This window comes from Gymnoscopelus braueri (genome assembly GCF_963280865.1).
Source record: "Gymnoscopelus braueri genome assembly, chromosome: 21".
NCBI lineage: Eukaryota > Metazoa > Chordata > Actinopteri > Myctophiformes > Myctophidae > Gymnoscopelus > Gymnoscopelus braueri.
In genome coordinates, this window is record NC_137623.1 from 10,136,883 (window position 1) to 10,152,848 (window position 15,966).

General features: G+C 47.4%; 1 protein-coding gene across 1 annotated transcript in view; it reads right to left on the reverse strand.

Annotated features, from left to right (window-relative positions):
• Positions 1–2,445: 2,445 nt before the first annotated feature.
• The window catches only part of zeb1b (zinc finger E-box binding homeobox 1b), a gene marked incomplete at its 3' end in the record, with an annotated part of 70,182 nt that continues 56,661 nt past the window's right edge, over positions 2,446–15,966 (reverse strand). Inside the window, exons 3-8 of the mRNA XM_080417388.1 lie at positions 11,968–12,132; positions 9,938–10,140; positions 9,149–9,254; positions 6,795–8,515; positions 4,469–4,649; positions 2,446–3,362 (exon numbers count right to left, since the gene is read on the reverse strand). Of these exons, the coding sequence (XP_080273514.1) occupies positions 2,446–3,362; positions 4,469–4,649; positions 6,795–8,515; positions 9,149–9,254; positions 9,938–10,140; positions 11,968–12,132 (3,293 nt within the window). The remainder of the gene's footprint in view (positions 3,363–4,468; positions 4,650–6,794; positions 8,516–9,148; positions 9,255–9,937; positions 10,141–11,967; positions 12,133–15,966) is intronic.

Below are 15,966 nucleotides of genomic sequence, written 5' to 3' on the forward strand. Positions count from 1 at the left end.
TGCAGAGAGGTCACAGGTTCCGATTTCAGGCTTGTAGGGTTCGCTTTCCTTTCGCTTCCGAGAGAAACAAAACTTCATTTGTTCGAAATCCATACTTCATTTGTTCAAAATACCATACTTCACTTGTTCGAAATACCATACTTCATTTGTTCGAAATAGCATACATTATTTGTTCGAAATACCATACATTATTTGTTAGAAATACCATACATTATTTGTTTAAAGTATGATATTACCATACTTCATTTGTTCGAAATACCATACTTCATTTGTTTGAAATTCCATACTTCATTTGTTTGAAATTCCATACGTATGAGTGCCAGAATCTCACTGTTTCCAGCTTTGTAGTCACTCGCCTTTGACAGGATTTGTTTCTTCATACTAAAATATATTATCGTATTAATACAAACTACAGTATTGTACACTACATAGTGTAATAAATAACCATAAAGAAATGTAAAAAAATAAGACACATAAATATAAAAGTTCTATAACTACAACAGACATACCCATATCAATGTGGGGTGAGGGAGGCGTGGTTGGATAATACTGCCATTGCTGAAAACATACAGTACGCACAACTAAACTGAACATAAAACAACACAGAAACCAAAACAACAAAGACCAAAAAAATAATAATACTGACAGGTAAAACAAAAACAAAACATTTGAATAAAGTCCTGGGATTCGTATTTGCCTACATCTGTTACCTGAAGAGAGAGAGTGAGCATTTCACGACGTCGTTAAGCCTAATTTATGCCACTGTTGCACGTGTCGTTGCGGCAAAAAATAGCAGACCTACAAGCTCACAGTGCGAGGCGTTCGCGACACATTGTGAGCTTGTAGGTCTGCTATTTTCGACTCACGACGCTGTCACGCTGCGAAGTATGAATTGGGCTTTAAACAAGTGCACTGAACGGGGGTTTGGGGGGGGGGGGGTCGGGGAGGGGATAGTGGGGCAAATGTACACTTTGTAAAAGCAGGATTAATACTTTACAGTTACAAATCATACTTCATCACCCATTGGAAAATATGTGCATCATAGTCCTCTTAGTCACTGATTGCTCTGATTAGAAAGAGAAGTAAACTTATCTAAAAAAATCTAAAGATACATGAATATGCAGTACACTACAGTTCTACTCTATCAGGTCTAGTGGTGAGCCAAAATCAACAGTATATCGGCTTATTAGTTGACAGCTCTTGAGCTGCAATCAAATCTGGGCCCTGGCAAAACCTGACCGCAGCTGCTAAGATTCAACAGCAATATTCAATGGCACTTTTGATATGCATGTTACTCGTCTTCATGTTATGTTTTTGCATAAGGCTGGGAGTGGGGGGGGGGTGGTCAAGGAGGGGAGGAGCGAGTGGTTTCTCTGCCCTCGCGGCCCCTCCCCTTTCTGCTCATTCTGGACATGTAACACTGATTTTGTGAATCGAAAGGAAATGGACACCACCTTCAGAACAATACATGAACGCTATGTACCTCTGTCGTAAACCAGACACAGAACATGAAGGGCTGAACGGACCCATCCCACTCTCCATTGGTTTTTTTTTCTTTCTTCTCCTTAAGGCTCATAATCCATTCAAAAAAACAAATAAGAAACAAAAATAAAAATGCTATGCTAACAATGTCTGCTAGCTTGACGGCGTTGGTAACTCTAGTGCGGTAATACTGAAGGGTAGACGACATAACTGAACTGTTCGATCCATAGGTAAACCAAGCCACTTGTAGTGCACAGGATTTTCTTTCTTTTTTTTTCTTCCAACTTAATAAAATACTGATTTCTTTTTTCTTTTTTGTTCATTGGCAATAAAAAGTTATAGAAATATCTCCCAACTGTACAGCTTTTTAAAGGTTAAAATATGAATGATAAAATTAGTAACACTGATAAAAAGAAAAGACCCAAGGTTGTTTTAGTAATAAAACATTATCTAAAACATGTCGGCTCTAGCTTCCAAAGTCTGTATAATGCATTTCCTCCATCGTTAAAATTCACGCTTGTCTTCTTTGTCTTTCTATATATATATATATATATATATATATATATATATATATATATATATATATATATATATATATATATATATATATACATATACATATACATATACATATATATATATATATACACATATATATATATATATATATATATATATATATATACACATACATACATACATACATACATATGCATATATATATACTGTATAGACACACACATACGTGAGACGTTCTGCAGAAAAGTCACTAGTATTTTGTTCAGGCACACCTGGATTTCTACACAGTAGTGAACTGAAACGCATTTGTCCGAGCGAGCGAGAACGTGCGTCTCCTGCTCTCATCCCGTTCGCCTCCGGTCTCCTGAGGGGAGAGAGGGGGACTGATTCCGTTTCATCAGGGGGAGAGGGTATACTGTAATAATCACAGGCTTAGCTGCTCCATCATTCAGTCTCTGCTCCCTCCTCCGCCGGCGTCTGCTTCTCGTCTTCGCAGACCGCGTCCTCGTGAGCTTCGCCTCCCGTCCCCTCCTCCGTGACCTCCTCCGTGACCTCCCCTCCCTCCCCTGATTCTGCCTCCGCCGGCATCGCCTCCGCCCCTGCGCCCTCCGCCTCCGCCCCCTTCTCGGACTCCTCTCCGGCTCCGTCGTTCTCCACCTGGCCGTTCTCGTGCACCTCCTCCTGCCTCGTGTCTGCCTCCTCCTCCTCCTCCTCTCTCTTCTCCTCCTGCTTGACTTCCATGCCTGTCTCCTCCTCCTCCCCCTCTTCTGCCCCCACCACCACGCTCTCCACCACTCCTTCCTCCATGTCCTCTCTCTCTGCGTTTTCATCCATGTCTTCCTTTCGCCCCTCTCCCTCCTCCTCCTCCTCCTCCTCTTCGTCTCCCCCTTCGTCCCCTATCTGCACCACCTGGATATCGTCCATGTCCACGACTCCCTCGTCATCTCCCTCCCCCCTCGCCGCCCCGCCGCCGCTCCCCGTCGTCTCCTCCTCCTCCTCCAACTCCTCCTCGCTCTCCTCGTCCTCCCGGGTGCTGCTCCCTCGCTCGTCCGAGTCCGCCCGGGAGGGGGGAGGCGAGGGCCGCCTCAGGGCCGCCTCCATCTCCTCCTCCCTCGTCTCCGGTTCCTCCTCGGGGCTCTCCTGGCCCCCCGCGCTCTCTCCCCGTTGCCCCTGCGCCTCCTTCTTGCAGTAGGAGTAGCGGTGGTTCATGTGCTGGGAGTAGGAGCCCGAGTGCGAGAAGCGCTTGCCGCACTTGTCGCACTGGTAGGGCTTCTCGCCGGAGTGGAGGCGCATGTGCTCGATCAGGTGGTGCTTGTGTTTGAAGGCCTTCGTGCAGATCCCGCACTCGTGGGGCCGCTTCCCTGCAGAGAGAGAGAATAAAACACGTCGTAAACATACAAACGTCTCGGCAATCGAATGCGCCAAACAGGATGGAAGGTCGCTGATTGAAACGGAGCACATGTGGGGAAGAGAAGACCCCCACCCCCACTTCCCCCCACGTGGCTGGGAGAGCTGTGCGGTGCCAATGCCTTGCGAAGCCCGTGATATCTATCATCAACGTATCCAAGGAAAATATATCAAAACAATACAACAAGAGCCACAACAAGATTCTGCCTGAAAGGCTTCAAGGCCACTTTATCCACACAGGGAACAGCGTGTTTCAGCCTAGGTGAGGTCATCTGGAGCTGAACACTGTGGTTGCTCGCCAGGTATCGCAGCAATAAAGCAAGCGGAGAGCGTTGACCTGGGCTTGGCCGCGCCATCATCCACACTTCTCAGAGCGTTTCCAAATCACTACCAGAGCTCGCCTGTTGCAACATTCAGGACTTCACATGTGTGTACGTAAGGTTATGTAGCTGGCAGGGTGGAGGTGGGGAGTTGGCGGAAAGACATTCTCAGACCTCTTCTGTGCGTATTGAGTAATACCTACTGGAATGGGGGTGTCCACCCAATGCTGCTGCACACTGTGGAGCTCTGCAAGCGTGCGATAGCTGGAAATCCCCCTCCAGTTTTTAACCCTGAGTCATCTCTCCCAGCGCTCAGCGGTGAGTGATAGCGAGAGACGTTTCCAGTGGGTCGCGTCGACACTAAGGGCCCGTTTGTGAGCATAGGAATAAAGGCTGTGTTTTGTGCGTAGGCTCAGAACACACAAGAGAAAAGAAGAAACACGACAGGGTGTGTTTTTGGAGCAGCTAATTACACCCACACCCAGTGGAGCGGGTGTGCTGTAATCGCTGGCGTCTGTTTGTTTGCGTGTTTGTCTGTCACAGTGATAACTTGGACATAAGATGCATTGGTGGAAGGATCAGGACATGCGCTATTGATTGATTGATTGATTGATTGATTGATTGACTTATTGACTTTCAAATCAGTCAAGGTCATAGTGCAAGGTCAATGTTTAGCCCTATGTTTCTACACAGAGTGTGGCAGGGGGTGTTGCATCTCCCAGAATGCATTGCTACTTTACCTGTGTGTTCATATTTGTGTCTCAGCAGCGAGCTACTCTTCTGGAAGATCTTGTCACACAGGTCACAGGCATACATCCCGCTCTCCGTCTTCCTCATTTTCTTCCTCGGGGGGCCGGAGTCCGAGTCGTTCTGCTCCTCCATGGTGGACACACCCTCGGAGCTGGTGTCCTGTTTCTCCTCCTGCAGAACGAGAGAGAAATGGCCCGATAAGAACTCACAGTCACAACGTTCCAGTTTTTACAGATAATTAATGAATCATCACATTGATCAGCCCTGCCAAGTGAAATGGTTTTGAAGCTAGTCAGACTGTATGTGGGTGACAGGAAATGATGCTGTGGGTCGAACCACGTCCACATCCTGCCTACAGTACTGTCTGGATTCCCTCGTGAGATCAAAATCACCTACACACACAAAACGGTCCGTTTGACTTTATTTGTTTTGACTTTGGCCAGAAAAAACTGCCGTGACTCAACGTGACCAGGCAATTCGAACACTCATACTGTGTTCACTTACAAGCGCATTGCTGAGAACTCCTACGGCTTCCTTATATGACTGGACTGTATGACTCCAAGTATCCAAAATAGATATTTTTGGTAATTTGTGAAGCAGAAATACAGAGCAAGCATATAATAAGAGTTTTTGCTGCATGGGACATTATTAAGGAACTGATACTGCATATACGTTGCTAAGTTCTTTTTAACAGGGCAGGTTCTGTGCCAATCCACTTAACACATTGGGTGCCAGAGGTTTATTAAAATATTATACGTTGAGTGCCTGCATTTCTTCCATCCACTTGCGTTACACGTTTCGTGCTGTGAGAAGCCCAGACGCGGAAGTGCATGTAAACAAAGCGTGCGTGCGAGACGGCGGAGGGTCCCGACTAACGCCTGGAACAATAATATTTCCAACGCGACCCTCCATTGCAGCGTGATCGCCGATCGGAAACGGCTCGTTTCCACCACATTAAAAAGAAATGGAGATATTAAGCTTTTAGTCAAGGAGATAACATTGAAAACGCCGACCGGAAGGATTTTTGACATGGAGCCAGATCCAGCCTCTTCTTCTCAGAAACTCTTTGGGTGATGTCAAAGTTTCGTTTTAGCGCCCCACGTGGCCCACATGTATAAAAATAGAATTGGGTCAAAAACGGTCCGGACCGTTTTCGGCACTTCTCGTTTGGACCCTCAAAAACGGTCCGGACCGTTTTTGGCATTCAATGTGTTAACATGAAAGCATAATACAACAACAATAAATCAATGGGGCAGGCCGAGGTGCAGCGTTTTAAACAGATTCCAACAGATCAATAAAGGCTCTGCAGTAAGTGCAGCCTCATGTCTTCTGGGTGACAGCCCAGAGAGATCACTCATACACACAGATAGACCTGGATCCATCATTATGGGCCCATTAGGTGTCCACGAAATGAACAACTATTAAGGGCTATCATTTTACAAAGAGATGAATTCTGACATTTCTGTATATGACTTATTGATCGGGTTTTCTGATGGTTTCTATCTATTGTATCTATCATGTCCTGACAAGCGTTGGAACAGTGTGAGATAATGGTCTGGACTAAAGGCTTTGTCAGATGTCTCTGAAAAGAGGGGGGAAAAACCCAATTGATTCCAAAACAGACAACGTTGCTGTGTCAGGAACATGCAGTGCTGCTATCAGTAACTGAATAGGTTCCAGTGTGGCAGACCTCCAGAGGAACTGTGCAACAGACTCCCATGCAGTGTTGGAAAAGTTACTAAAACATAGTAATATATTACTTATTACATATTACTTGTTTAAAAAGTAATATAGTTACTTTACTTATTACTCCCTGCCAAAAGTAATTAGTTACTTTACTAGTTACTGGAAAAAAGTAATATATTACTTTAAGTTACATATTACTTTAGTTACTTTCCAACACTGTGTTGGAAAAGTTACTAAAACATTACTTTCCAACACTGTGTTGGAAAAGTTACTAAAACATAGTAATATATTACTTATTATATATTACTTGATTAAAAAGTAATATAGTTACTTTACTTATTACTCCCTGCCAAAAGTAATTAGTTACTTTACTAGTTACTGGGAAAAAGTAATAATATTACTTTAAGTTACATATTACTTTAGTTACTTTCCAACACTGCTCCCATGTATACGGGGCGAGTTCCCCCAACATTACCAAAGAATTAAAGATGACTTATTCATGTGGAAAAAATTGATTCTGACTTCCTCCCCTTGCTAACTCATGGCATGCGCATGGTCTCTGAGCAATGAGGCGGCCATGCCTCTCATTCAATGGACATCACTACAGTTATGGAATGGAAAGATAAACACCTTGATTCCGTTGAGGTGGATGGTCTTTTCCTGTGTGTGAGTGCCGGCGGGGCTGCTGGCTGTAGTGGTATATGTGTAGGCCAGTTGTGGGATGAGGATAGTCTGTTTGCTGTTGGTGAGCGCCCGTAAACACGACAACTGGCTCTGGTCAGTGATAGCCACCAGGGTGGGCAGCTGAGTGGTCATAATGTTAATGTGGTTGGCACTTAGCTGGCCGGAGTACAGCGAGACGGGGACGGAGTGGCCCCCGCCCACGGCTGAGAGTGGTGACGCCTCTTTCTTTATGCAAGTCAAGTTCAAGGGCTCGTCCTGATTGGCAGAGCCAGAGGAGAGGGAGGAGTGGACGAGGGATTTGGCCGCCGCCCTCTTTGCGTCGTCTCTGGCGGACCGTGGCAGGGAGAGGTCCAGAGGGCCCTCAGTGGTCTGGGGGGACAGGGGACCCCCGGCTGTTAGGTTTAGTGGCGAGGGGGAGGCGGGCGAGCTGTGAGAGCCGTCGACCTCCGCTGGGGTTGCTTCCGTCGGGCTGCCTTGCGTCCCGGAGGGACTCGATGTTGCCTTGTCCTTTCCGGCCGCCAGAGACACCACATTGTTCGATTCACAGGCGTCTTCCTCCTCAGAGGGCGGTGTGGGGGCGCCCGGGGGGATATGACCCTCCTGCATCTTGTCAAACCACTTCTTGACCACGTGAGTAGGCAGGCTGACCGAGTCCGAAATCTTGGTCAGCTCGTCCTTGGTGGGCTCCGCGTTCAAGGCAAAATAAGCCTTGAGCAGGGACAAGAGGTTCTTGGGCTGGTTGCAAAGCCCTCCATCAGCCAGCAGGGCGGCGATGGGGGACTCTGACTTATCGAGACCTGCTCCGTTGAGCCTGAGACCGTCCTTGTTGCAGTGCTTGAGGGCGTGGAGTGTGTCCAGCCCTCCAGGACAGTTATCACACAGGAGACAGGTTTTAGTGGTCTTCCCCTCCTCGTCAATTTCCTTCATCTCGATGTCCCTGGTGGCTCTGACCGTGAGGTCTTCGGGTACTTTCTGGGCCTTGCTGACCTCTGTGGTGTCGTGCACAGTAACCTGGAGCTCCTTCTTCAGGTTGTGGGCTGTGAGCTGGGCATGGCTGGGGTCCAGGCTGTAGTTGATGATGATCTTTGTGTTGCCATCCTGGCCCATAATGGGCAGACTGATAGGGATGAGCTGCTGCTGATGGTGGAGCCCAACCTGGCCCTTGCCATTGTTCTCCAGCACCTGGCGAATCACGTTCCCGTCCATGGCCACCTTGAGAACATTCTGCAGGTCCGCCAGGTTGATGCTGATGGGCGACATCAGGCCCACGGTAGGCAACATCACCGCTTGCACTTGCGCGCCCTGCAGGGGACCCGCCGCGCCACCGGCGAAAACAACTCCGTTGCTGCTGCCGCCACCCGATGACGTCATCACCACCGGCTTGTACTCATAGTCCACCGGCTCGCTCTTGATCTGGTTGAGAGGCAGCTGCTCCTGCAGAGGCTTGCTGTGCTCCAGCTTGTCCCGGATCTGGGTGCGGAGGGCAGAGGAGGGTAAGGCGGGCAGGGCTGGAGACGGGCACTGGGGCTGGGTCTTGACGTTGCCTGAGCGCGGCCTGCCGTTGACTGAGATGACGCTGATACACTTCTTGCTGCTGATGTGGGAACTGTAGGAGCCCGAGTGGGAGAAGCGCTTCTTGCAGTTGGAGCACTCGTAGGGTTTTTCCCCTATAAAAGAAAACCCACAAGGTGTGTGTGTGGGAGAGAGAGAGAGAGAGAGAGAGAGAGAGAGAGAGAGAGAGAGAGAGAGAGAGAGAGAGAGAGAGGGAGAGAACGAGAGGGAGAGAGCCACAAACTTCCATTAGTGAATGGAGTGAGATGAGCTATAAGGCAGGAAAGAGCTCTAATGCATTTCAATGATGCTTAAACGCTGATGGAATGGTACCGTTGGGAAATGCCCCTCTAATTGCTATCCCATAATGCCAAAAGAAACACAATTATGGCACATTAAGAAGGAGCACACAATGCACTGAAACACGATCGAGACGATCTAAATACACGGAACTGGCTAAAACGTAAATAAACGTAAATATGTTGTTTCGGGGGCGGGGGGGGGGGGGGGGTTATTGAGCCATCTGTTGCCAATAGATAATTATGGCAGTGAGTCATCTCAATAACTACGGCAGCACGCACGCACGCACGCACACTACTAAACACACACACACACACACACACACACACACACACACACACACACACACACTACTAAACACACACACACACACACACACACACACACTACCAAACACACATATGCACATGCTGAATGCTGCTAGTGGTGACCAGAGGTTGTGGACTTACCGCTGTGAATACGCAGATGTTCCTTCAAGTGATGTTTGTACTTGAACGCTTTGCCACACTCAGTGCACTTGAATTTTCGGTTGCCTCCGGACTGTGTGACGTGTCGCTGTGAGACAAAGGGAGAGTGGTTGTTCAGACCGCAGTGAAAACATGGCCTTTGAACTGATAGCAATTCACCCGTCGATAATCAATCAAGGACAAAAGTTCTCTTTGATTGTTTGTTTTTATGCTTGTGTTGCTTGCTTGTGTCCACATCTGTGGGGATAACAAACCAAACTGATGCAGTATCTAGAATAATTTCATAATCCTATAACAGAACACAATTACTTCTATAATTCAGATACACATCTTGATTTAATTCCGCTACGCTAGAGGAGGCTTCAGACCCTCTATACTTGGTAAAACAGACCTGAATTGGCACTGTACTTGTTGGTGCGCTCTTTTCCCCTCGGGAGCAAATCTCTTCGCCGAAAATAGCCGATCTACAAGCTCATGCGTTGTGAGCTTGTACATTGGCTATTGTCAGCGAATTACCCCCCCAGAATAGGGATGCTAGGGCTCAAGTGGTTAACCACTTATGGCCTATTTTATCATTTGTGGCACACAAATAGACAATCACGGCATATGCTGCAATGCACTGTGAGCTTGTAGATATGCTATTTGTGAACATTTTGTAAGAAATTGTGAAAAACTTTCACCTATAATGACAAACCCCAAAAGTTTAAATAGTGGTTAAATTAATTATTTCTAATGACTGACTAACTCCTGTACTGTAGGTACTGTACATACCTGATCTCGTCCGGTCTTATGGGCCGTCATGTGTCTGTCCAGCTGTGTGCGGTATTGGAAGGTGTAGCTGCACTGGGAGCAGCTGAAGTTGTCCTCGCTCTTCTCGTGGCGGTATTTGATGTGCTCCTTCAGCGAGCTGTAGCGCTTGTAGCCGCGCGAGCAGTAGGGGCATGTGAGGAGCTGGGAGAACGCATCCGGAGTGCCTGGATGGAGGATACAAGAATGGAGGAGAGATAAGATGGTTCAGTATGTGCATGTGACCGTTCAATTTGTTGATTTTTAGTCACAGAGAGTGAAATGGACAGTGTAATAGGTTAAAGGGGTTGTCCACTCAGGCGCAGAGAAGGCCCTTTGATGTCACAGATAGACACTGTAACACTCCTCTGTGAGTTCACCAATAACTGACAGATCCTCCCCCACAGGTAAATAGCCCCCAGGTAACCCCACGGATAAAAGTTGATAAAAGTCCCTGTCATTATCAGCATAGCGCGCATACACACGCACACGCACACACACACACACACACACACACACACACACACACACACACACACACACACACACACACACACACACACAGGTACAGAGCTTACCGTTGTGATTTCAAAACTAGTGCTCCAAAATAAACAAATCCTGCTGACAAGTGAATCTTTGAGTCTCGTCACTCGATTTGCCTATTGTCTTTTCAAAGTCTTTGGAAATGAAAACCCACACGTATAGAAAAACAAGCTGGGTAAACGGACCCGTTAGATTCGAGCTTGCACGCAGACCGGGGGTGGGGGGGGGGGGGGTTCCGTTACTCCTCTGTGCAGGGCAGGCTTGTTCTGCCTGGCCAGCTCCCACACAGGTAAAGCATTACTTTGTTAACAGGTGATGTATTAAGCCTCCCTAAGGGCCAGGTGAGAGCGTGGGGATGGGAACGCACACACATTATCGCCCAGGTAGCGGTGAGTCACCGCTCACACAGACGTGACAGAATTTACTCAGGTGTTGCTGTTCCTCTCTCTCTTCCCCCCGCCTCCCCCACCCCCTTGTGTTTATTTCCCCTCCATTTCGACGGTGGCAGGTAAAAGCCAAAAGCCCTTGAGCCATAAAGGCCCCAGTTGTGTTGCACTTAACAAATTGCTGTGTGCGTAATGATGTTGGACCGGCGTGTTAACGGGGTGGAGTTCACACCTGAGGTGAGAGAGAGGGGCAGGTAGAGTGATGCCCAGAGGGAGGGTAATTACCAGGTGGGGGTAGTAATGGTGTGAGAGCTCAATGCCTGGGAGCTCTCAGGTGGAAATGATGGGGTTGGGTATTATTAGCATGGCTCCGTTCGAGTGAGCCTTAGGGTGTTGTTTTCTTTTTTGTTCGGCTCACTGCTGAAAACAATATGCTGTATAAATAGCATTTCCAGCACCCCATTAATGCACCAAGCAGCAGATTATGGTGTTCCCTAGATGTTTTTTTGTTTTTTGTTTACAGCGTAAGAGGCTGGCTCTCTGTCTGTCTGTCTGTCTGTCTGTCTGTCTGTCTGTCTGTCTGTCTGTCTGTCTGTCTGTCTGTCTGTCTGTTTGTTTGTTTGTTGTCTGGAGCTGATCTTGCAATCCACTGGAACGATCAGCGATCATGTTTTTGTGAACACCAGTAGGCCAACTTAGTGCCTCCATGCATTTTCAAGTATGTTTTATATTTTTGGAAATATTTAACTTCAATTTTATAATGGAAAACAGCGGGGCTCTGAACAGGCTGAAACCTTGCACAAGTTTGGAGATGATCAATACATCATCAATACGCCATAAAGAAATTATAATAGCTGAGTGCAAGCACCTTTATTATCATCACCAATATGAGATCAACATGGGACCACGCCGTTATTGGACCCCATCTTGTTACCCTGTTACAAGCCTTGCGTAACAGGGCATAAATCTATTTTTTCCCCCCAAAATAGCAGATCTACAGCGTTGCGAGCTTGTACATGTGTCGTCTATTTTCGCTATTCATCGCACGACGAAATATACAGGGCTCAGCCGGTTAAGTGCCAGTACCGTTCTCGTCATGGCCGCTGGCTTCGGGGGTCCCCTGGCGTGGTGTCTCGTCCTCAGGAGCCTCTGGGTAGATGACAGCCGTGTCTCCTTGCTGGAGCATCTCCTCCATCAGAACATCTGTGCTGACGTCATCTTCACCGTCTTCTGACACACCTTCCTCCCTCACTGGGATGTGGGACAATCACACACACACACACACACACACACACACACACACACACACACACACATTCGCAGAAGAGGGAAGCATGATTAAAATCTTGGCAGCGAAAGTCCTTCGTTAGCGAACAACACAGGCCTCTGTTGTGTTAACATCACTGTACGCTGTATGTATGTATGTACAAAACATTTGGATTAGTGATGATAATAATCCATGAAGGCTCTGCGGGTGTCATCAATGGATGAGTCTCAGCTCGTGATCACGACATGTTCACCAGCATGGAATGAGGTGTGCAGCGAGAGCAAAAAAAAAACACGCTGAATGCCACGGTTAACAAAAGACTGGGGAAACTAATTAGCATCAAAAGAGCCCGGGCCTACTGTACAAGCATGGAGGAGCTCTTTGTAAGAACTGAATGGCTTGTTGCAATTCAGAATTGTAGGTAGGTCCTTAATTATCGAGGCCACAACACTGATAATTAGATGATGAACCTTTTGCCCCAATCTATTGTGGCAGGTAAAGATAAACTAGTGCATGTTCTGTCTTTGTGTCCTGTAAACACACACACGCTGACATGAACGCACATACAGTATTCTGTTTCTCTGTGTCTCATAAATACACACACACACACACACACACACACACACACACACACACACACACACATACGCACACACATTTGGCCTTCAAACTGTACTTAATACCCAAGGTAAATGAGACCCCGCACGTGGGAGCCGGGTGTGTTTTTCCTGCACATCACATAACCCTAGCAAGCTAGCCTAATGAGCGCTAATTACCGAGTCGAGGCTTATATAGGAACTGTAACCTGAGGACAGAGTTTAGGGTGTACGAAAGCTTCCTCCCCTCTTTCCGTCTCTGCCCTCGCAGTGCTTCCTGAAGTGGATACCGGAACAGGAGTGTAGCGTGTCGCAGATTAAAACCCAACATTATTCCTGTATGGATAGGGAAGTGTACGAGCACCATATCATTTACAGTGTAAGCAGTGCAGGGCTGAACTATCGGCTAAAAGTATAGTTCAACTACTGGTGATACAGAGACTGGTTGTAGACGGCTTATTGAGCAAATGCTTTAGGGATAAGGTTTAGCACTTCAGCTGAGGTTTGAGGATTGTGAATTGTACAGTGTGTGTGTGTGTGTGTGTGTGTGTGTGTGTGTGTGTGTGTGTGTGTGTGTGTGTGTGTGTGTGTGTGTGTGTGTGTGTGTGTGTGTGTGTGTGTGTGTGTGTGTGTGTGTGTGTGTGTGCGTGCGTGCGTGCGTGCGTGCGTGTGTGTGTGAATGTGTGTTGATGGACTAGGCCAGCTGTGTTCTCCTTGGAGAGGGGAACATGTGTTGCACTATGTGAATAAGCAAGGCCCTGTGAATGCTGGCTTCCTCCGGTGCACCTTAACACAGATGCGAAATGCGTACACACACACACACACACACACACACACACACACACACACACACACACACACACACACACACACACACACACAGGCCAATGAGTGGATCATTTGTTGCTATGGTTGGTAAAGACGTTTTGTGGATCCACCCACCACAAAACAAAACATGTGAGAAGGGAGAGAAAGTGATTGTCCGTCAGCCAACATGTGTGTGTGTGTGTGTGTGTGTGTGTGTGTGTGTGTGTGTGTGTGTGTGTGTGTGTGTGTGTGTGAGTGAGAGGGAGAGTGAGAGTGAGAGAGAGAGAGAGAGAGAGAGAGAGAGAGAGAGAGAGAGGGGGGAGAGAGAGAGTGCAAGCCAATAGGACAAGTGGGGAGGTGAGCTGGAGATATAGGTGGGCGTAATCGACGAAGAGAGAATGGAACTGCTACAGAAAGGAGAGAGAGAGGGGGAGAGATAGAGAGAGAGAGAGAGACACACACACACACACACACACACACACACACACACACACACACACACACACACACACACACACACACACACACACACACACACACACAGATAGAGAGAGGGACAGAGAGAGAGAGCGAGGACAGGTGCAGAGAGAGAGGGATTGTTGGATTATTCATCCCACAGCAGAGACAGTCTGCCGACCCTCACATTAACACACTACTTTTCTCTCACGGCCTGAATAGCTTCAACTACAGGCTCTGTTCACATGTGAACATCTTTGTTTCTTTTTTCTTGCACCATAGCATTCCAATCACAGGTTGTAAGTTGTGTCATAGATGCATTGCGGCCTAACATAAAATGCAGCATTTACACAATTTGTTAGAGTGACATAAAAAAACAACAGCTACGGGATTCATGAAAGTGCTGATGTGTCTGTGATTCTCCCCCGCCCTCTCAACATCCGGAATGTCGAGTGTGTGTGTATGAGGAAGGTATGCTCCCTGGCTGGGGGGTCTCTGCAGTGCTATGGTGTGACAAGCTGTGTGCATGTGCGTGCGTGCGTGCGTGTGTATGAGAGCGTGCGGGTGTCCCTCTCAGGTCTGTGTGAAGTACGACTCAGGGCCAGAAGGGTTCGCAGGCAGGACGAGGCGGCTCCATGTTATCAGGGTCTGTGCTTCCCGGTGGTGAAACATCACACGGGCTCATTTATGTGCTGACGCAGGGCTGTGAACACACGGCTGGGCATGGCATACGTGTCAAATATTTCAAGGAACACAAAAATGTCCCGAGAGGTTGTCCCAGTTTTTATGTTTTCTTTTTGTATTGGCTGTAAAACCACAGCTAATACTAAGTCTATTCTTATTCAAACACAGAGTACTGTCTCTTCCTCTTCTTCCTCCCTCCCTCCTCCCGTGTACTCTTATGCTTATATCTCTGTAACATGATTCCATGATGCATTTCCTGCCTTGGCCGACCTTTACCCCTCCTGCTTCCTGCGATCGTGCATCCAGACCCGTCCATAGGTTCCATCGTCTCTTTTATTTGAGGACGGGGGTTGAGAGACACGCATCACTGATAAGGACTTTCGATAAACACCACAAGTATTTATTTTAGATTCCCAACGAGTAACGTTGCTATGCTTCCCTCTAGCAACAACAGGAAATAAGATGGAGAATAATCACTAGGTATTTGTCATGATTTATTCAGTCATGCATTGCTTACTCCTATCACACTCCTAGTCTCTGTGGATCTGGAAGACAGCTTTCCCAGCTCTCTGGAGAGTCTTCCTTCCTGTGCAAGAAGGGTGGCCCAGTTTATCTGAACATCACAACATGACATAATCCACACAGGAATGTAGGTGTTCCTGTGTGTCCTATACCGAAGCTATCATCTGGTTGACTATTCTGTGTTTCACCGTGACCCATCCTTATAGAAAACGGCATGTTTATATCATCAGATTTACTACAAAATATATACGTCAGGTATATTGACCAGAGTCTTAATGATGAGAACAGATTTCCCATTTTGACCTGATAGCTTTGTGACTTCACAACCTGCCTGTACGATATTGTACCAAGTCCGCTAGTTAAAAGTGGCCTCTTACTGTCATTAAAGTGTCTTTGCTCCCACACGGCATAACAACTCAGCAACTCCACCCTATAGTCTCTGAGATGTAATCACGCTCCAGGACTCATCATATATATGAAGGCACAACCTCTTGTCCTCCCCGGGAGTAAGTCAGCCAGCCTGTTCTTAGTGGACGGCAGGCTGCAGTTTACGGCTCCGATACCAGGCTGCCGCTCCCCCAGCAGATAATCATTTAGAAGTGAATGGGTAATGACAGCGAGCAGGGGGCCCGTGATACCTTATAATCAAGACGCATTATACGGAACAAGAGGAACGGAGAGAGAGAGAAAGAGAGGGGAGGATGAAAGATGAAAGGGAAAGGGAGGGGAGGGAGAAGACTGATGGCGACGTGC